Here is a 23,465-nt window from a genome sequence, read left to right as displayed (position 1 = left end):
GCAGTGTTTCCTTACCTGAACAATGTCTTGGTTCAAGCTCCATCTTTACATTTGGCAGAATCTCCCACCGGCAGACTGTTTTTGTTTCTTCAACAACATGGTTGGAAAGTAAATTTTCCAAAGAGTTATCTGATTCCTCAGACAAGAGTTGCCTTGTCTCTGATTAAGTTAATATCCGCCTGTCCAAACCTTCAGTCCCTTTCTTTTCCCTCAGTAGCTATTTGCATGACGGTTTTAGGTCTCATGATTGTGGCATTGTATGCTATTCCATTTGCTCATTTTCACATGAGGCCTTTTCAGCTTTGTATTCCTTAGCAATGGTGCAGGGATCATTCTCTGCTATTTCAGAGGATTTCAGAACACGCCAGTCTCTGCTTTGTGGCTGAATAATCAGCTTATTATGCAGAGGGCTTCTTTTGTTTGTTTTATTTGGTCTGTGATCACTACAGATGCAAGTGTTTCAGGTTGGAGGCTATCTGGGGGTCTCAGAGAGCACAAAGGGTTTGGTCTTCTCGGGAGGTGAGGATACCTATAAATGTTCTAGAACTTTGTGCAATCTTCAGAGCTGGCCTCAGCTGAGAAGGAAGTCTTATCTCAGCTTTCAGACAGATAATGTCACACAGTGGCTTATGTCGGTCATCAAGGGGGAACTCACAGTTCCCTAGCCATGAGGGAAGTTATGCAAATACTATCCTGGGCAGAAATACATTGTTGTCTAATTTCTGCTATTCATATTCCTGGAGTGAACAACCTGGAAGCATATTTCCCAGTTGGCAGTTCTTGCATGCAGGGGAGTGGTCTCTTTATCTGTATGTGTTCAGTCAAATAGAGTATCATTAGGGCCTCCGAGAGATAGATCTGACGGCCTCTCGGTTAAACCACACACTTCCCAGGTACTGTGCAATGTCTAGGGATACCCAGGCAGTGTTTGTGCATGCTCTAGTTGTTCCATGGTCTTTTCAGCTAGCTTATGTGTCTCCACCTCTGATTCTTCTGCCCAGAGTGATTGCTAAAATCAGACAAGAAAATGCATCAGTGATCCTAATTGCTCTGGCTTGGTCTTGCAGAGTTTGGTATGCAGATCTGATTCTGATGTCTATTTGCCCTCCTTGGCCACTTCCTCTGCTTCCAGGCCTTCTGTCTTAAGGTCCATTTTTCCATCCGGGTCTCAAATCTCTTTACTTGATGGCATGGAGATTGAACGGATAGTCCTTAAACAGAAAGGGTCTTCTGATTATGTTATTGAGACTTTAATTCAGGCCCGTAAGCCTGGGACCAGGAAAATTTATTATATAGTTTGGAAGACCATTATTTCCTGATGTTTGGTTCATGGTTTTTCATGGCATTCCTATAGAATCCCAGGATTTTGCAGTTTTTGCAAAATGGTTTGGATAAAGATTTATCCGCCAATTCTTTTAAGGTTCACATTTCAGTGCTTTTGGTTCTGTTCCACAAGAAGATTGCTAATCTTCCAGACATTTGTGGTTTTGTTCAAGTTTGGCTAGAATTAAGCCTGTTGTTAAACCAATTTCTCCTCTTTGGAGTCTTAACTTGGTTTTGAAAGTTTTTTTGCAGGCTCCTCTTTTTGAATCTATGCATAATACATATTAATTTTGATTCTGGTTATGTTATGAATATGTATTTATTAAAGGACCAGTCAACACAGTAGATTTGCATAATCAACAAATGCAAGATAACAAGACAATGCAATAGCACTTAGTCTAAACTTCAAATAAGTAGTAGATTTTTTTCTGACAATTTTAAAAGTTATGTCTTTTTCCACTCCCCCTGTACCATGTGACAGCCATCAGCCATTCACAAATGCACACACGTACCATGTGACAGCCATCAGCGATTCACAAATGCATACACACATATTCTTGCCCATGCTCAGTAGGAGCTGTTGACTCAAAAAGTTTAAATATAAAAAGACTGTGCACATTTAGTTAATGGAAGTAAATTGGAAAGTTGTTTAAAATGGCATGTTCTATCTGAACAATTAAAGTTTAATTTTGATTGAGTGTCCCTTTAAGCTTCTTTCTTGGAAGGTTTTGTTCCTTGTAGCTATTTCTTCTGCTACGAGAGTTCCTGAGTTATCTGCTCTTTCATGTGACACTCCTTATCTTATTATTTATCAGGATAAGGCAGTTCTCAACACTAAAATTTATTTCTTGCCTAAGGTTGTGTCATCTGACAATATCAGTCAGGAAATTATCGTCCCTTATTGTGTGTCCTAATCCCAAGAATTCATCAGAGAGATCTTTACATAATCTTGATGTTGTAAGAGTGTTAAAATATTATGTTGACGGCACTAAGGATTTCAGACATACTTCTAGTTGTTTCACTTTTCTGGTTCCAGGAAAGGGCAGAAAGTTTCTGCCATTTCTTTGGCTTCTTGGTTGAAACGTAAAGCTTACTTCGAGGCAGGTCGGCCTCCAACTAAAATGATTACTGCTCATTCTATTAGACCAGTCACCACTTCTTGGGCTGTTAAGAATGAGGCTTCAGTTTACCAAATTTGCAAGGCAGCTACTTGGTCTTCTTTGCATACAAAATTCTACCATTTTGATGTTTTTGCTTCTTCTGAGGCATTTTTGGTAGGAAAGTCATTCAGTCAGCCGTCTCAGGTTGATTTCTTTTTTGCCTGATGCGTTAAAAAAATGAAATTTATGCACATTTGGGGTTATTTTGGAGTTGTAGATTTAGTTTCTCAGATTAAAAAAAATGTTTTTTAAATCCCACCCTTTATGTTTCATTACTCGTGGACTCCACAGCTTGGGTATCAGTTCCCAGGAGTAATGGATTGTGGACTCTCACCACCTGTATGAAATAAAAAATAATTTATGCTTACCTGATAAATTAATTTCTTTCTTTTCTTTTTTCCCTGCTCCTATTATTTTGCTCTTATTTCTTTTCCTACCTCATTTGCTTGGCTATATGTTAGTTTAAGGTACCTGTGTGGTGGTAGGGGTTTTATAGAGCTCTTGGGGTTTGGAAATCTTTGCCTCCTCCTAGTGCCAGGGAAGAATAATTTCCAGGAATAATGACTTGTGGACTCTCACTACCATGAAAGAAATTCATTTATCAGGAAAGCATTAATTATGTTTTTCCATCTAAAGGGGAGGAGAGTCCACAGCTTCATTCATTACTATTGGAAATTAAGAACCTGGCCACCAGGAGGAGGCAAAGACACCCCAGCCAAAGGCTTAAATACCTCTCCCACTCCCCTCATCCCCCAGTCATTCTTTGCCTTTTGTCACAGGAGGTGGCAGAGAGGTGCCAAAGATTCGGAGGTCTCTTATGGAGGGTATTACTCTTCGCAATGGGACAGGAGTTTTAAGTATAAAAACCAAATACAGGGTGCGCTAATGAAAGCTGCTAATCAAGAGGATTGAGTGGAACTAATAATTGCAGAATATGTGAAAAACAAGTGGATGAGATATTATCATAAAATATATTTTAATACATTAAAATAAACCCTAATACAAATGAACTAATAATGAAAATATTTAGGAATGAACTCTAAATGAAAAATAACAAAAGGTATGAAAATATATTGATGAAACATAAGATAAAATTAAATAAAAACACCGGTGGAAAAAAATCTGGAAGAAAAAATGGAAAAAAGGAAAAAATGGAAGTCCGTTAGAGGCTTAAAAATGTATCCAAATAAACACAGTTCATAGGTTAAAATTGCAAATGAAAAAATATATAAGTAGTGGAAGTCAAATGAGAGCACGGAAAGCAGCTAAGTCAGTCTGTGTGGCTGTATCAATGTGATTTTGCATCAATGTAACATTCGGGTAGAAAGTTCCGTCGATGGCTACAAAGACGATCTGCATTCAAATGGAAAAGTCAGTGACATAAATGGTTCATCTTACAAGTTGGACTCACCCAGAATACGAAGCTATTTTCTGTTTGCTTCTCCGTGTGTTAGAGTAGTAGGTCCGAAGTAAACACGTTAGACCCTTAGTGGTTAAGAAATTACCTTTCAGGTGAGCAGTATCGCTCCAGCGTGTACTGTGGTTTGCCGGATTGTGCAGCGTGTGCGGGGTCACGTGATATTTTGTTCCAATTAGATGCACGGATTACCGGGTGGTCTGTGATTCAGTGTGTAAGTGATGTCTGCAGATTCTGATCGTCACAGCTAGCCAAACTTGTTGATGAGATGGAGAACAATGTTACATAGCAGTTAGGATTGTTTACGAAGAGTTCCAAAGTGGAAAACAACAGAGCGCTCTGTGTGTTATATAAAACTTGGTAGTAAAACAATCTCGATGTTGCGGATCAACGCGTTTCAGCTGATGTAGCCTTTTTCAAGATAAATTCATACTGCTTGCTGCTCACCTTTTATAGAGGATAATTGATTGTGACTCCTCCTTAATGGGTGCTCAGTTTTTTCTTTTTACTTTTTTTCTTAAAGGGACGTATCCATTCCATGTTTCAAATAGTCTCTCATAAGATAACGGACTCTCATTTTTAAAAACATAATATGTATACACACATGTATAAATCTCATGTGTGAAGTAATAAGAACAAAAATTGAATAAAAATGAAAAAAATGAATAAAAAATGAAAAAAATGAAAAGAAGAATAAATGAACATCCTATTTATGGCAATTTATGAGTACAATGAATATAAATAAAATTCCTTGTCTAATTCATATCTAGAGAAAGAAAACATATGTTATTCTCCAATGGAGATCTATAAAGTGAAGAAAGAGTTAATAGGTGTTATGAATAAATAATAACCTAAAACTTATGTGCATATAATAAAATTAATATATTGTTGGATATAAATAAATTGTGTAAGCTAATCTTATCAGTGTAAATTAATGAATAAAGGTGAAAAAAATCTAATAAATAACATGTATTTAATATTTAATACATAAAAATGTATAAAATACAATATTATACATACTAGTGGTGTCTTTTAATCTTGTGTGTAGTGAAAATTGTGATGGTGAAAAATTAATAGTTGAAAATAATTGCACTTACTAGTGTATAAACTTCTAACTTAGTTTATTAGCTGATTATTTTGATGGTTTTTTGTATTGTTTTATTTGTCTGTTCTAAGAGCTTAAAATCGAAGATATATGTTAATAATAATTCAAAATACATTTTTTTTTATTGATATTAAACTTTAAGTTGTATAATTTGATTAAGAGTAAAATGTAGTGGGTGAAGGAATTTTTGTTTATTTTAAATATATATGATTTATTAATGCATTACAGAATTTAAATCAAGTTCTGCATTTAAACCAGATGGTTCAAGAGTTTTGAATTGAAATATCAATTCTGCTTCGGCCCGTAGCAACTTTTTATTGAGGTCACCCCCTCTCCAATTGTTAATAATTTTCCTTATACCCCAGTATTTTAGACCCATTGTGTTTTGATTATGGCATTCTTTAAAGTGTCTAGATAGTAGATGCCCTGTGAATCCGTGTTCAATGTTTAAGAGATGTTCACGGATTCTGTCTTTAAGGGGGCGTGAAGTCTCCCCTAAATATTGTTTGTGACAAGGACACTGAATCAGATACACCACATTATTGTCAGTGCACCTGATGCAGTCCCTGATCTCAAAATCTTTATTGGTGGTTGTCGACTTTACCCATTTGGTTTTATTACTGAATTTGCAGGCTTTACAATTAATACACGGGTAAAACCCTTTTAGTTTATGGGATTCAAAATCCCCTTCAATGAATTTTTTCTTTGTGTCTTTAAAGGCACTGGGGGCTAATATAGTTTTTAGATTTTTTGCCTTTTTAAATACCATTGCTGGTTTTTCAGGTAGTAATTCACCGATGATTGGGTCTCTCTGTAAGATATACCAGTGTTTATTGAGAATGGATCTAATGTGATTGTGGTGGATGTTATAATCAGTTATAAATGGTAACCAGAGTGAGTCTGCACCTATATTGTTACTGATTGTATTGGTTTTATCCCTTCTTTTTAGAAGGTCGCTTCTATTCTTGTCTCGAGCTGTAATTTTAGCTGACTCTATTTTATTTTTGTTGTAACCTTTATCAAGGAATTTCCTTTCTAAATATGATGCCTGTTCGTCATAATTGGCTAGTGTGGTGCAATTTTTCCTAATTCTAGAAAATTGGTTTGGTGGAATATTCTCTAACCACTTTCTATAGTGACAACTTTGACTATGTACATAATTATTAGATTCAACTTCCTTGAAGTGTGTTTTTGTGTGAATTTCACCATTGTTTATTTCAATTTTTATGTCCAGATAACTAAGTGTATGTTTACTATGTTCGTAAGTGAAGTTGAGGCCAAAAGTGCTTGTACTAAGGTCGTCTAAAAGTAACTCAAATAATTCCAAATCCCCTTCCCAAATGATAAAAATATCGTCTATAAATCTACGATAGAGCACCAAGTTCGCCTCCCAAGTGCCATTGTGAATTACCATATCTTCAAGATGTCCCATAAATAAATTGGCATAACTTGGGGCGAACTTGGTGCCCATCGCAGTCCCTTGCAGTTGTAGAAAGTATTGGTCATTAAAAATAAAAGAATTGTTCTCTAAAATAAATTTTATACAGGTGTTAATAAAATCAATTTGTTCGGATCGGAGTTCACCTTCTTTGATCAGATGATAATCTATAGCCTTTAAACCTAAACTGTGTTTTATACTGGTGTACAGTGAACAGACATCACAAGTGATGAGTGTGTAACTCTCTTTCCATTTCACTGTTTGCAAAGTATTTAAGAAATCTGTTGAATCTCTTAAGTAAGAAGGTAATTTTAAAACATAATGCTGCAGAAAAAAATCTATGTATTCCGAAAGATTAGCTGTTAATGAATTGGTACCTGAAATAATAGGCCTGCCTGGTGGGTTCTGTAAGCTTTTGTGAATTTTGGGTAAATAATAAAAGGTGGGAGTGATGGGATGATTAACAAATAAAAATTCATATTCCTTATTATTGATAATACCTGTATTATATGCTTTTTTCAATAGGGTTTCTAAATCTCTTTTTTGCTTATTGATAGGATTTGAAGTGATTTTCTTGTATGTAAGGGGGTCTTCCAATAGTCTTAGAGCTTCTTTTTTGTAAGCCTCTTTATCTAAGATGACAATGCCACCCCCTTTATCTGCTTGTTTTATTACAATATTCTTATTAGATTTTAGTGTATTTATAGTTTCCCTTTCTTTTTTTGTTAGGTTCATTTTAACTTGTTTATCTATATTTATTTTTTCAACATCTTCCTTTACCAGTTTTTCAAAAAGTTCAAGGTTTTTTCCTTTCTCTGTGGTGGGATAGAAATTAGACTTAAGTTTCAAATTTGTTTGTTGGAAATTAATTTTATTTCTATTTAGATGACTCTGTTCAAGACCTCTTGTTATAGGATTTTTAAGAAAGTATCTTTTCTGGGTTGCACTTCTGATAAATTGATTTATATTGATCAAAGTATTGAATTTATTTATCTTAGTTGAGGGTGCAAAGGATAGGCCTTTTTGTAATACATTATATTCCTCCACCTTTAATGTTACAGAACTTAGATTATAGATGTTTTTTTGATCTCCTATCTCATTCTTTTTTGTTGTTCTAGGTGGTCTACTTCCTCTGCATCCTCTCTTGCTCTTTTTTTTAATTTTAATCTTTCTTTTATTTTGGGATCCTCCTCTAAAAAAGACCTAGAGGAATTCTGTTGGTTAAAGGATCCCCTTTGAATTGGGGGTTGGTTATATCTGTACTCGTCATCATTGTTATGTTGTGGTGCATTTAATAGTGGATTAAACCTATTATGTGTTTGTAACTGCCATTTATCTTCTCTTTCATATCTTGTTTGGGGGGTGTTCCAATGATTGTGATTAGACTGGGTTGGTCTATAGTTGTAATTGTAGTCATTATTATGATTATTCCATCCTGATCTATTGGTATAGCTACCGTCAGATTGGTGACCAAAACCATCTCTAAAAGATGTCCTTCTATTTCTCCAATTTTCTGGTTGGTAATTGTTGGAGTGATGGTTCACTGAATTATAAAATCCTTTTCTATTTGTTGTATAATTCTCTTTATGATTTCTATTGTAAGTGTAGTTCTCTTTATAATGTCTGCGTTCATTATTGTGTTGATTCTGTTGGTTCATAACTCCTGATCTCCAGTCAGGAGTTGCGTAGTTTATATTGGAATTTCTATGTGTATTATTGTTATGTTTTTTATCATAGTAATTCATCCCATTTGATGGGTTAAATTGTTTCAGATTTCTAGTGTTGTATGGATTTTTGTCTCTATTTTTCTTTGAAAAAAGTTTCCATTTGTCGTCTTTGATTGGCTGGGATTCATTGGATGGAGAGGGAGTTGAAGGAATGGAAATCTCTGTATCATTGTCTTTATCTTTATTCTTTTTGAAATTGTAATCAGAGTGATCTCTATTCATTTTTTTATTTTTTATTTCAAGTGTGTCTTTTTTAATCTCCTTTAAATGTGTGATGATTTCATTTTGTATTGTTTTATAATTCTCATCTTCATTGAAAGGTGATAATTCATTCTTTAGAAAGTTTAGTTTATCTTCAAATTCCCTAAGTGAAATATTACGTGATTTAATTATAATTCTCATTAAATTTAGGGATGCATCTTTTAAGGTGTTATACCATTCTAATTGTAAAGGTTCTTGTAAATCAAATGTGCAGTCTTTGATTAATCTTAACCCCCTGGGAACCATGTTTAGATTAAGATATCTCTGCATGAAGCTGACTTCTAGTTTTTGTTTTAGTTCTTTAGTCATGATTTTTTCTAGATCCTCACACATATCTCTCATGTCTAAGCTGACTGGCAGTGTATTTGGTGTTTCAATGTTCTCTATTTGTTCTATGTCTGTCAGCATAGACTTCCTAGTAGTGAAGATATCCATGTTGTGTAGAGGAACGATAATTCAAATGGAACACAAAAAATATAAAATATAAAATATCCTCTAAGTAAGACCAGGAACTAAAGATACATATAAGGAAAAAAGGAGGTCTGTGAATTAGCACAAGAATGGCTACCCTGAAAAAAGAGGTAAGTTCCAGAAGACCTCTAAACAATAAATATAAAAACCAAATACAGGGTGCGCTAATGAAAGCTGCTAATCAAGAGGATTGAGTGGAACTAATAATTGCAGAATATGTGAAAAACAAGTGGATGAGATATTATCATAAAATATATTTTAATACATTAAAATAAACCCTAATACAAATGAACTAACAATGAAAATATTTAGGAATGAACTCTAAATGAAAAATAACAAAAGGTATGAAAATATATTGATGAAACATAAGATAAAATTAAATAAAATTAAATAAAATTAAATAAAAACACCAGTGGAAAAAAATCTGGAAGAAAAAATGGAAAAAAGGAAAAAATGGAAGTCCGTTAGAGGCTTAAAAATGTATCCAAATAAACACAGTTCATAGGTTAAAATTGCAAATGAAAAAATATATAAGTAGTGGAAGTCAAATGAGAGCACGGAAAGCAGCTAAGTCAGTCTGTGTGGCTGTATCAATGTGATTTTGCATCAATGTAACATTCGGGTAGAAAGTTCCGTCGATGGCTACAAAGACGATCTGCATTCAAATGGAAAAGTCAGTGACATAAATGGTTCATCTTACAAGTTGGACTCACCCAGAATACGAAGCTATTTTCTGTTTGCTTCTCCGTGTGTTAGAGTAGTAGGTCCGAAGTAAACACGTTAGACCCTTAGTGGTTAAGAAATTACCTTTCAGGTGAGCAGTATCGCTCCAGCGTGTACTGTGGTTTGCCGGATTGTGCAGCGTGTGCGGGGTCACGTGATATTTTGTTCCAATTAGATGCACGGATTACCGGGTGGTCTGTGATTCAGTGTGTAAGTGATGTCTGCAGATTCTGATCGTCACAGCTAGCCAAACTTGTTGATGAGATGGAGAACAATGTTACATAGCAGTTAGGATTGTTTACGAAGAGTTCCAAAGTGGAAAACAACAGAGCGCTCTGTGTGTTATATAAAACTTGGTAGTAAAACAATCTCGATGTTGCGGATCAACGCGTTTCAGCTGATGTAGCCTTTTTCAAGATAAATTCATACTGCTTGCTGCTCACCTTTTATAGAGGATAATTGATTGTGACTCCTCCTTAATGGGTGCTCAGTTTTTTCTTTTTACTTTTTTTCTTAAAGGGACGTATCCATTCCATGTTTCAAATAGTCTCTCATAAGATAACGGACTCTCATTTTTAAAAACATAATATGTATACACACATGTATAAATCTCATGTGTGAAGTAATAAGAACAAAAATTGAATAAAAATGAAAAAAATGAATAAAAAATGAAAAAAATGAAAAGAAGAATAAATGAACATCCTATTTATGGCAATTTATGAGTACAATGAATATAAATAAAATTCCTTGTCTAATTCATATCTAGAGAAAGAAAACATATGTTATTCTCCAATGGAGATCTATAAAGTGAAGAAAGAGTTAATATGTGTTATGAATAAATAATAACCTAAAACTTATGTGCATATAATAAAATTAATATATTGTTGGATATAAATAAATTGTGTAAGCTAATCTTATCAGTGTAAATTAATGAATAAAGGTGAAAAAAATCTAATAAATAACATGTATTTAATATTTAATACATAAAAAATGTATAAAATACAATATTATACATACTAGTGGTGTCTTTTAATCTTGTGTGTAGTGAAAATTGTGATGGTGAAAAATTAATAGTTGAAAATAATTGCACTTACTAGTGTATAAACTTCTAACTTAGTTTATTAGCTGATTATTTTGATGGTTTTTTGTATTGTTTTATTTGTCTGTTCTAAGAGCTTAAAATCGAAGATATATGTTAATAATAATTCAAAATAAATTTTTTTTTATTGATATTAAACTTTAAGTTGTATAATTTGATTAAGAGTAAAATGTAGTGGGTGAAGGAATTTTTGTTTATTTTAAATATATAAATATTTTATTAATGCATTACAGAATTTAAATCAAGTTCTGCATTTAAACCAGATGGTTCAAGAGTTTTGAATTGAAATATCAATTCTGCTTCGGCCCGTAGCAACTTTTTATTGAGGTCACCCCCTCTCCAATTGTTAGTAATTTTCCTTATACCCCAGTATTTTAGACCCATTGTGTTTTGATTATGGCATTCTTTAAAGTGTCTAGATAGTAGATGCCCTGTGAATCCGTGTTCAATGTTTAAGAGATGTTCACGGATTCTGTCTTTAAGGGGGCGTGAAGTCTCCCCTAAATATTGTTTGTGACAAGGACACTGAATCAGATACACCACATTATTGTCAGTGCACCTGATGCAGTCCCTGATCTCAAAATCTTTATTGGTGGTTGTCGGTGGAGTTTTAAGTAGCCCTATAAGGCTTCTCAGTGAGGGCTTGGGTGAAAGTTAGAGTCCGGAGATGCAGGAAGTGTCTCTTTTGTGAAACCATCTCGACTCATATTAACAGCTCCTACAGCAATCGGCGTTGAAGAGTTTTGCAGACTGCTTTCTTCTCTCAAGTCCATGTCAGGAGCGTCGTGTTCCTGTTCCACGGCGTGGATTCTGGTAAGATCATTTCATTTTATCCACACAGAAGTCAGGGCCACAGTGTGGCGCCTTTTATCTTTACAGAATCATGGGTTAATATTCCTGGTAGGGGAATTATTGAACAGGGGGGGGGTTATATATGATATTGTTTATTGTGTCATTGCTGCGCTGTGCAGGATGAGACTCTGACAATGTGTGGAACTATCAGGTTGTTTCTGGGAGTTTTTTGCGCTGCCTTTTTTTGGCGCGTTTTCTCCTTTAGGCAGGGGCGGTCCTGCGAGGCACCCGTGTGACCGGGTGGGGCTCTTCACTTCCGGTCTGATCTGCAACAGAGGAGACAAAGCGGTGTCTGTTGTCCGGTGGTGAGTGCCCCGGCCATTATCAGTTATAAAGGTGCCTGTTAGTTTCTCTTTTATTCTAATAAAAGCGCAAGCTATGGAGGATTCTGACGCGTTAGTGGGTACTCCCTCTTTGACAAAGTCTCATACCTGTGTTTATTGTGAGGTTCAGGTAGACCAGCCTGCCCAATTATGTTCCACATGCCTTGAGAGGTTCGAGATGTCTAAGACTAAAAGATCGTCTAGTACCACTGAGCCGTCCACCTCTGAGGGTTCTCCGTCCCATTAGTTGTGTTCCCGAGTTGAGTCCCCTATTGCACATGCAGCGCCCCGGGGTCTGACTGTTGCTCCTTCGGGAGAGATAAGTTGGCCGCCAGATTTTGCGGATCAACTGCAGACGGTGGTTTCTAAAGTGATCCACGCCTTACCACGTTCTGCTAAGCTCAAGCGTAGGGCCTTTCAGAGCGGCCTGACTCAGGACTTGTCTTCGTCGGATGCTCCTGTGGAGTGGTTCGATGATGAGGCCCACTCCGACGCTTCGGAGGGACTCCTTCTGGGTCAGAATCTGTGTCATCTAAAGCTCCGGCAGAGGAGCCTGGCTATAGGTTTAAGATGGAGAATTTGAGCTTTTTGCTAAAGCAAGTGCTTGCTACTCTGGAGGTTCCGGAGCTGAAGCTTCCGGAGGAACCTTTAATCCCTAAGCTAGATAAGATTTATGAGGACAGGGTGGTTCCCCAGACATTCCTGGTTCCTATAAAGATGGCTAACATTATCAAGAATGAATGGGCTCGATTAGGTTCTTCCTTTTCTCCTTCCTCGTCCTTTAAGAAACTTTTCCCCGTTCTGGAGGCTCAGTTGGAGCTGTGGGGGACCATTCTGAGGGTGGATGGGGCCATTTCCACGCTCGCTAAGCTAGAGGATAGCTCGTCGTTCAAAGAGCCCATGGATAAAACGTTAGAGAACATGCAGAGAAAGATGTTTTAGCACACAGGGTTTGTTTTTCAGCCGGCAGCAGCCGTAGTCGTGGTTGCTGGGGTTGCATCATATTGGTGTGATTCCCTGGGTGAAATGATTGAGGGTGAACCCTCTTTCGAAGAGGTGCAGGAAAAGATTAAGGCCTAGATTTGGAGTTTGGCGGTAGATGGGCTGTTAACGCTCCGCGGGCTTTTTTCTGGCCGCACCATAAAATTAACTCTGGTATCGAGAGTTCAATAAAGTGCTGCGTTAGGCTCCAAAAAAGGAGCGTAGAGCATTTTTACCGCAAATGCAACTCTCGATACCAGAGTTGCTTACGGACGCGGCCAGCCTCAAAAACGTGCTCGTGCACGATTCTCCCATAGGAAACAATGGGGCTGTTTGAGCTGAAAAAAAACCTAACACCTGCAAAAAAGCAGCGTTCAGCTCCTAACGCAGCCCCATTGTTTCCTATGGGGAAACACTTCCTACGTCTGCACCTAACACCCTAACATGTACCCCGAGTCTAAACACCCCTACCCTTACACGTATTAACCCCTAATCTGCCGCCCCCGCTATCGCTGACCCCTGCATTATATTATTAACCCCTAATCTTCCGCTCCGTACACCGCCGCAACTTACATTATCCCTATGTACCCCTAATCTGCTGCCCCTAACACCGCCGACCCCTGTATTATATTTATTAACCCCTAACCTGCCCCCCACAACGTCGCCGCCAGCTACTTACAATAATTAACCCCTAATCTGCCGACCGCAAAGCGCCGCCACCTACGTTATCCTTATGTACCCCTAATCTGCTGCCCCTAACACCGCCGACCCCTATATTATATTTATTAACCCCTAATCTGCCCCCCTCAACGTCGCCGACACCTGCCTACACTTATTAACCCCTAATCTGCCGAGCGGATCTGAGCGCTACTATAATAAAGTAATTAACCCCTAATCCGCCTCACTAACCCTATCATAAATAGTATTAACCCCTAATCTGCCCTCCCTAACATCGCCGACACCTAACTTCAATTATTAACCCCTAATCTGCCGACCGGACCTCACCGCTACTATAATAAATGTATTAACCCCTAAAGCTAAGTCTAACCCTAACACCCCCCTAAGTTAAATATAATTTAAATCTAACGAAATTAATTAACTCTTATTAAATAACTTATTCCTATTTAAAGCTAAATACTTACCTGTAAAATAAATCCTAATATAGCTACAATATAAATTATAATTATATTATAGCTATTTTAGGATTAATATTTATTTTACAGGCAACTTTGTAATTATTTTAACCAGGTACAATAGCTATTAAATAGTTAAGAACTATTTAATAGTTACCTAGTTAAAATAATTACAAAATTACCTGTAAAATAAATCCTAACCTAAGTTATAATTAAACCTAACACTACCCTATCAATAAATTAATTAAATAAACTACCTACAATTACCTACAATTAACCTAACACTACACTATCAATAAATAAATGAAATACAATTGCTACAAATAACTACAATTACATAAACTAACTAAAGTACAAAAAATAAAAAAGAACTAAGTTACAAAAAATAAAAAAATATTTACAAAGATAAGAAAAATATTACAACAATTTTAAACTAATTACACCTACTCTAAGCCCCCTAATAAAATAACAAAGACCCCCAAAATAAAAAATTCCCTACCCTATTCTAAATTAATAAATGTAAAAGCTCTTTTACCTTACCAGCCCTGAACAGGGCCCTTTGCGGGGCATGCCCCAAGAAAATCAGCTCTTTTGCCTGTAAAAAAAAACATACAATACCCCCCCCCCCAACATTACAACCCACCACCCACATACCCCTAATCTAACCCAAATCCCCCTTAAATAAACCTAACACTAAGCCCCTGAAGATCTTCCTACCTTGTCTTCACCATCCAGGTATCACCGATCCGTCCTGGCTCCAAAATCTTCATCCAACCCAAGCGGGGGTTGGCGATCCATCATCCGGTGGCTGAAGAGGTCCAGAAGAGGCTCCAAAGTCTTCCTCCTATCCGGCAAGAAGAGGACATCCGGACCGGCAAACATCTTCTCCAAGCGGCATCTTCGATCTTCTTGCATCCGGTGCGGAGCGGGTCCATGTTGAAGCAGGCGACGCGGATCCATCCTCTTCTTCCGTTGTCTCCCGACGAATGACGGTTCCTTTAAGGGACGTCATCCAAGATGGCGTCCCTTGAATTCCGATTGGCTGATAGGATTCTATCAGCCAATCGGAATTAAGGTAGGAATATTCTGATTGGCTGATGGAATCAGCCAATCAGAATCAAGTTCAATCCGATTGGCTGATCCAATCAGCCAATCAGATTGAGCTCGCATTCTATTGGCTGTTCCGATCAGCCAATAGAATGCGAGCTCAATCTGATTGGCTGATTGGATCAGCCAATAGGATTGAACTTGATTCTGATTGGCTGATTCCATCAGCCAATCAGAATTTTCCTACCTTAATTCCGATTGGCTGATAGAATCCTATCAGCCAATCGGAATTCAAGGGACGCCATCTTGGATGACGTCCCTTAAAGGAACCGTCATTCATCGGGAGACAACGGAAGAAGAGGATGGATCCGCGTCGCCTGCTTCAACATGGACCCGCTCCGCACCGGATGCAAGAAGATCGAAGATGCCGCTTGGAGAAGATGTTTGCCGGTCCGGATGTCCTCTTCTTGCCGGATAGGAGGAAGACTTTGGAGCCTCTTCTGGACCTCTTCAGCCACCGGATGATGGATCGCCAACCCCCGCTTGGGTTGGATGAAGATTTTGGAGCCAGGACGGATCGGTGATACCTGGATGGTGAAGACAAGGTAGGAAGATCTTCAGGGGCTTAGTGTTAGGTTTATTTAAGGGGGGTTTGGGTTAGATTAGGGGTATGTGGGTGGTGGGTTGTAATGTTGGCGGGGGGGGTATTGTATGTTTTTTTTTACAGGCAAAAGAGCTGATTTTCTTGGGGCATGCCCCGCAAAGGGCCCTGTTCAGGGCTGGTAAGGTAAAAGAGCTTTTAAATGTATTAATTTAGAATAGGGTAGGGCATTTTGTTATTTTGGGGGTCTTTGTTATTTTATTAGGGGGCTTAGAGTAGGTGTAATTAGTTTAAAATTGTTGTAATATTTTTCTTATGTTTGTAAATATTTTTTTATTTTTTGTAACTTAGTTCTTTTTTATTTTTTGTACTTTAGCTAGTTTATGTAATTGTAGTTATTTGTAGCAATTGTATTTCATTTATTTATTGATAGTGTAGTGTTAGGTTAATTGTAGGTAATTGTAGGTATTTTATTTAATTAATTTATTGATAGGGTAGTGTTAGGTTTAATTATAACTTAGGTTAGGATTTATTTTACAGGTAAATTTGTTATTATTTTAACTAGGTAACTATTAAATAGTTCTTAACTATTTAATAGCTATTGTACCTGGTTAAAATAATTACAAAGTTGCCTGTAAAATAAATATTAATCCTAAAATAGCTATAATATAATTATAATTTATATTGTAGCTATATTAGGATTTATTTTACAGGTAAGTATTTAGCTTTAAATAGGAATAATTTATTTAATAAAAGTTAATTAATTTCGTTAGATTAAAATTATATTTAACTTAGGGGGGTGTTAGTGTTAGGGTTAGACTTAGCTTTAGGGGTTAATACATTTATTAGAATAGCGGTGAGCTCCGGTCGTCAGATTAGGGGTTAATAATTGAAGTTAGGTGTCGGCGATGTTAGGGAGGGCAGATTAGGGGTTAATACTATTTATGATAGGGTTAGTGAGGCGGGTTAGGGGTTAATAACTTTATTATAGTAGCGGTGCGGTCCGCTCGGCAGATTAGGGGTTAATAAGTGTAGGCAGGTGGAGGCGACGTTGTGGGGGGCAGATTAGGGGTTAATAAATATAATATAGGGGTCGGCGGTGTTAGGGGCAGCAGATTAGGGGTACATAAGGATAACGTAGGTGGCGGCGCTTTGCGGTCGGCAGATTAGGGGTTAATTATTGTAAGTAGCTGGCGGCGACGTTGTGGGGGGCAGATTAGGGGTTAATAAATGTAATATAGGGGTCGGCGGGGTTAGGGGCAGCAGATTAGGGGTACATAAGTATAACGTAGGTGGCGGTCGGCAGATTAGGGGTTAAAAAAATTTAATCGAGTGGCGGCGATGTGGGGGGACCTCGGTTTAGGGGTACATAGGTAGTTTATGGGTGTTAGTGTACTTTAGGGTACAGTAGTTAAGAGCTTTATGAACCGGCGTTAGCCCAGAAAGCTCTTAACTCCTGCTATTTTCAGGCGGCTGGAGTTTTGTCGTTAGAGCTCTAACGCTCACTTCAGAAACGACTCTAAATACCGGCGTTAGAAAGATCCCATTGAAAAGATAGGATACGCAATTGACGTAAGGGGATCTGCGGTATGGAAAAGTCGCGGCTGAAAAGTGAGCGTTAGACCCTTTAATCACTGACTCCAAATACCGGCGGTAGCCTAAAACCAGCGTTAGGAGCCTCTAACGCTGGTTTTCACGGCTACCGGCGAACTCTAAATCTAGGCCTAAGACTTTGAAGGTAGCCAATTCTTTCATTTGCGACGCCAATATGCAAATTATTCACCTGAATGCGAAGGTGTCATGGTTTTCGGTTTTAGCGCACAGGGCCTTGTGACTAAAATATTGGTCGGCGGACATGACCTCTAAATTGAGGTTGTTGTCCCTGCCTTTTTAAGGAAAGATTCTGTTTGGTCTAAGACTGGACTCGATCATTTCCATGGTTACGGGAGGCAAGGGGGCCTTCCTACCCCAAGATAAGAAAGCTAAACCGAAAAGATTTACTTTTTGTCCCTTTAGTGCAGATAAGGCCCAGAATGACTGGGGGATGAGGGGAATGAGAGAGGTATTTAAGCCTTTGGCTGGGGTGTCTTTGCCTCCTCCTGGTGGCCAGGTTCTTAATGCCCAATAGTAATGAATAAAGCCGTGGACTCTCCTCCCCACAATGGAAATTAAATTATCAGGTAAGCATAATTTATGTTTTTTTGCAGTTAGGAAGTACATGATGGACTACAGTATGACCTGATAAATATATTTATACAGTTAATTACATGGTCCTGAGTTCCAAGAGAAAGTGATAAATCTGATATCAGAAGTAAATTATTCTCTCTCTCTCTGGATCATAAACGATTTTGACTGCTAGGTCACTTTAGGATTGCATAACAATAGCAGCTTCACATGGAATAAAATTACATGCATGTTATTAAGCAAAACAAATAAATAATTGTTTTAATGGTTTTCAAATTATATAATTCTTTATGTAGCACTCTCAGAAAGGTGGATTTACTAATTCGGATCTTCTAATGTTTGTATCTGAGTGCAAAGACTTGCCCACTTCTGGCCGCTACAGACTAGAAGAGGACGACATACCGGGATGTGTGATCTGCTGCCTGAATCGGTAACTATTTCTAACACTCATCATCAAAAAGCAATTAGGGCTGCTGTCTAGAGCTTTCTACTCAATGAGACGCATGTCTGCTTGTCTGTATGGTGCAGCTGTCTACTCATTTAGTCTGCCGAGGGGTTTGTAGTTTACTCTATTCCATTATATTGGTGGGCAGACAAGAGCCCACATCTATCATTATTATAACATTAGGGACTAGTGTGTGGTAGTGATAATGAGAGAACCAGTGACTTTTGCACAAGGAGGGTACAATTGTGGGCCTGGACAAGCAATGAGAAGTATTTAAGTAAGGAGAAGTAATAACCTTTATTAACAATTTCAACCTAGAAGTTGACTAGGGTACTATTATAGGACTCTTCCCTCAATTGTAGAGTCAATGCATGTGTAAGTATGAGAAATTTAAAAAAAATAATCTTTATTATGACCTTTAAAATGGGCTACAATCAATTTAAAAACAGTTGCAGCAAGATAGCCTAAGCTTGATATGTGATATATAGTACGAATATTACCGTAATGTTGGGTCACATATGTTAGTACATTTCATGATTCAACAACTGTATATTGGTATATATCTGCACTTAATTTTATTAAATGGCTAACAGATTGTTAGCTATACCAATAGTGTTGATTGAGTATAGCGTGTGCATATGTGTGTTAGTGGTTCACCGGGATTAGGATAGATTACTGTCAAAGTAAGTAACACCGTAGAGATTCACAATATAAAAAGATTGTCAGTTACTTATATGGTATGCCAGTTATAAATAACCCCTCTATGAGTGAGGTAATATTCCTCCACATTACTGATTGTAACGGGTTAAATTAGACACTGTCCAGTCATATAGATCAAGTAATACTAGTTCATGAAACCATCTACTGAGTGTGGGGATTTTGCTTGACATATAGAATAGCCTATAGTGATATTTACCATAGTGGCTGAATCCTTAAAGGACGGGACAGCTGTTTCTAACTATAAATATCTGGCCTCAAATTGCCTAGAGAGATGATATACTTAGTGCTATTCATACTTGACTTTACTTGTTTATATAAGAAATAGTTTCCACTCTTAGGCTTGTGGCCATACATATACTGACTGCCAGTTGTTATATTCTAAACGTAGCCATGTCATTGTGATCTAAGTGCTAAATTGCACGTTACCATAGTGATATCACACAGGCGTCTATTGAGCAGTAGTTATTCGCATCAATAATTGGTTACCAAAATGAACCTGTTGTGATTTTGCAACACAGTAGCTGCATTATTTCAGGATATAACAATTGTTGCACAAAATATTTAATTAATTCTTGGGCTTATATCCATTCAGATATTACACTGAATGGAATAATGACTCTCTTCTTCAACAGTAACTTATATGCCCAATATTAATACAAACATAAATCCATGGTATACACCTTTAATCTAATTAGTAAGTATTCCTTTAAATTATAAAGTATCTAATTTAAAATTAAAATTATATTTCTGCAATCAGTCTAACCACACAAATGAGGTAATCCGGAACCTAAAATGAAAAAGGCATAATTAATAAATACATATTCATAACATAGCCAGAATCAAAATTAATATGTTTGTATGCCTGAGACAATGACACGATTAACCTAATGACGTCATGACAGGTGGAGTCACGCTAAGCATGTATGGTATAAAAAGCCGCAGAATGCGCAGCGCTTCCACTTTTGAAAAAGCCCTTGCTTGCGAAACATGTTAAGGGGGAAACAGGAAGGGAATCCTGTATTTTAATTAAGTCAGCGATAGCCTATACTTCACAAAAATCTCCTATATAATAGTACCATTACAATATGAGGTTTAGCCTCGATAAAGATACAGATATGTAGAATAGGACTCTGCAAAGCTCAGTCCTTATTACTGATTCATTATATTGTTTAGTCATAACCCGACAGAGAACTACTGTTTATCGCTATACAGGGAGTGCAGAATTATTAGGCAAGTCTTATTTTTGAGGATTAATTTTATTATTGAACAACAACCATGTTCTCAATGAACCCAAAAAACTCATTAATATTAAAGCTGAATAGTTTTGGAAGTAGTTTTTAGTTTGTTTTTAGTTATAGCTATTTTAGGGGGATATCTGTGTGTGCAGGTGACTATTACTGTGCATAATTATTAGGCAACTTAACAAAAAATAAATATATACCCATTTCAATTATTTATTTTTACCAGTGAAACCAATATAACATCTCAACATTCACAAATATACATTTCTGACATTCAAAAACAAAACAAAAACAAATCAGTGACCAATATAGCCACCTTTCTTTGCAAGGACACTCAAAAGCCTGCCATCCATGGATTCTGTCAGTGTTTTGATCTGTTCACCATCAACATTGCGTGCAGCAGCAACCACAGCCTCCCAGACACTGTTCAGAGAGGTGTACTGTTTTCCCTCCTTGTAAATCTCACATTTGATGATGGACCACAGGTTCTCAATCAGGTGAACAAGGAGGCCATGTCATTAGATTTTCTTCTTTTATACCCTTTCTTGCCAGCCACGCTGTGGAGTACTTGGACGCGTGTGATAGAGCATTGTCCTGCATGAAAATCATGTTTTTCTTGAAGGATGCAGACTTCTTCCTGTACCACTGCTTGAAGAAGGTGTCTTCCAGAAACTGGCAGTAGGACTGGGAGTTGAGCTTGACTCCATCCTCAACCCGAAAAGGCCCCACAAGCTCATCTTTGATGATACCAGCCCAAACCAGTACTCCACCTCCACCTTGCTGGCGTCTGAGTCGGACTGGAGCTCTCTGCCCTTTACCAATCCAGCCACGGGCCCATCCATCTGGCCCATAAAGACTCACTCTCATTTCATCAGTAAATAAAACCTTAGAAAAATCAGTCTTGAGATATTTCTTGGCCCAGTCTTGACGTTTCAGCTTGTGTGTCTTGTTCAGTGGTGGTCGTCTTTCAGCCTTTCTTACCTTGGCCATGTCTCTGAGTATTGCACACCTTGTGCTTTTGGGCACTCCAGTGATGTTGCAGCTCTGAAATATGGCCAAACTGGTGGCAAGTGGCATCTTGGCAGCTGCACGCTTGACTTTTCTCAGTTCATGGGCAGTTATTTTGCGCCTTGGTTTTTCCACACGCTTCTTGCGACCCTGTTGACTATTTTGAATGAAACGCTTGATTGTTCAATGATCACGCTTCAGAAGCTTTGCAATTTTAAGAGTGCTGCATCCCTCTGCAAGATATCTCACTATTTTTTACTTTTCTGAGCCTGTCAAGTCCTCCTTTTGACCCATTTTGCCAAAGGAAAGGAAGTCGCCTAATAATTATGCACACCTGATATAGGGTGTTGATGTCATTAGACCACACCCCTTCTCATTACAGAGATGCACATCACCTAATATGCTTAATTGGTAGTAGGCTTTCGAGCCTATACAGCTTGGAGTAAGACAACATGCATAAAGAGGATGATGTGGTCAAAATACTGATTTGCCTAATAATTCTGCACTCCCTGTAGTGTGCCAACTGAAATAATGTCCGGTAAACGGAAACAACCATTATACTTCATAGAAATAGTAGCATAAAACTAAACACAGCGACCCAGTAGTTCTTTAACTTTAAGCCTCAAAAGATGCACATTGATTCAGCGGTTACTTTAACTATATAGACGCTCCAGTTTAAACTGCAGAGACACTTAGCCCATTTTCTATTCTAACGCTCAGTAGCATAACTAAACGGGACACAATCTGATCTAGTCAGTTAACCCATTATTTCTGTAAACAGCAGCCACTGCTCAGTAGAAACTCGGCAATGTTACTTGGGTCACCTGCAAGTGAGCACAAATATTTGACTTATACAGTCACGTTTATTATAATAATAATAATACATAAACCCACAGTGTAATATCTGAATGGCTATAAGCCCAAGAATGAACTAAATATTTTGTGCAACAATTGTTATTTCCTGAAGTAATGCAGCAACTGTGTTGCAAAATCACAACAGGTTCATTTTGGTAACCAATTATTGATGCGAATAGCAACTACTGCTCAATAGACGCCTGTGTGATATCACTATGGTAACGTGCAATTTAGCACTTAGATCACACTAACATGGCTACGTTTAGAATATAACAACTGGCAGTGAGTATATGTATGGCCACAAGCCTAAGAGTGGAAATTATTTCTTATATAAACAAGTAAAATCAAGTATGAATAGCACTAAGTATATCATCTCTCTAGGCAATTTGAGGCCAGATATTTATAGTTAGAAACAGCTGTCCCGTCCTTTAAGGATTCAGCCACTATGGTAAATATCACTATAGGCTATTGTATATGTCAAGCATAACCCCCACACTCAGTAGATGGTTTCATGAACAAGTATTACTTGATCTATATGACTGGACAGTGTCTAATTTAACCCGTTACAATCAGTAATGTGGAGGAATATTACCTAACTCATAGAGGGGTTATTTATAACTGGCATACCATATAAGTAACTGACAATCTTTTTATATTGTGAATCTCTACGGTGTTACTTACTTTGACAGTAATCTATCCTAATCCCGGTGAACCACTAACACACATATGCACACGCTATACTCAATCAACACTATTGGTATAGCTAACAATCTGTTAGCCATTTAATAAAATTAAGTGCAGAGATATACCAGTATACAGTTGTTGAATCATGTAATGTACTAACATATGTGACCCAACATTACGGTAATATTCGTACTATATATCGCATATCAAGCTTAGGCTATCTTGCTGCAACTGTTTTTAAATTGATTGTAGCCCATTTTAAAGCTCATAATAAAGTTTAATTTTTACATTTCTCATACTTACACATGCATGTAGATATGCATATAACTGATATAGAATGTATATAAAATATGTGTGTCTGTGTATATGTGTAACAAAGGTCTACATTCAATGGAAGGGTGTGATTATTGACACAGGTAGATAAAAGTAACATCAAAGAAACAAGGTCTTTACAATGCATGGACTCTCCAATTGAGGGAAGAGTGCTATAATAGTATCCTAGTCAACCTCTATGTTGAAATTGTTAATAAAGTTTGTTTTGATACTAAGGACCAGTACACCCATACGTATATAACAAACGTAGTATCTGGATAGTGTTCCCTCTAATATAATAGAGTAGTGCCATTTCTTCTCTTTTTTCTACAAGTAATAACTTTTATCTGCTCAG

At 37.3% G+C, this 23,465-nt stretch overlaps 1 protein-coding gene across 1 annotated transcript in view; it reads left to right on the top strand.

Moving 5' to 3' along the window:
* LOC128640817 (mucolipin-3) overlaps positions 1 to 18,279 on the top strand; it is a 172,905-nt gene extending 154,626 nt beyond the window's left edge. The window contains exon 12 of the mRNA XM_053693242.1: positions 18,142 to 18,279. Within this exon, the coding sequence (XP_053549217.1) occupies positions 18,142 to 18,279 (138 nt within the window). The remainder of the gene's footprint in view (positions 1 to 18,141) is intronic.
* Positions 18,280 to 23,465: the final 5,186 nt, after the last annotated feature.

Source organism: Bombina bombina, chromosome 10 (genome assembly GCF_027579735.1).
Source record: "Bombina bombina isolate aBomBom1 chromosome 10, aBomBom1.pri, whole genome shotgun sequence".
Taxonomy (NCBI): domain Eukaryota; kingdom Metazoa; phylum Chordata; class Amphibia; order Anura; family Bombinatoridae; genus Bombina; species Bombina bombina.
This window is presented reverse-complemented; position numbering and strand designations above follow the sequence as displayed.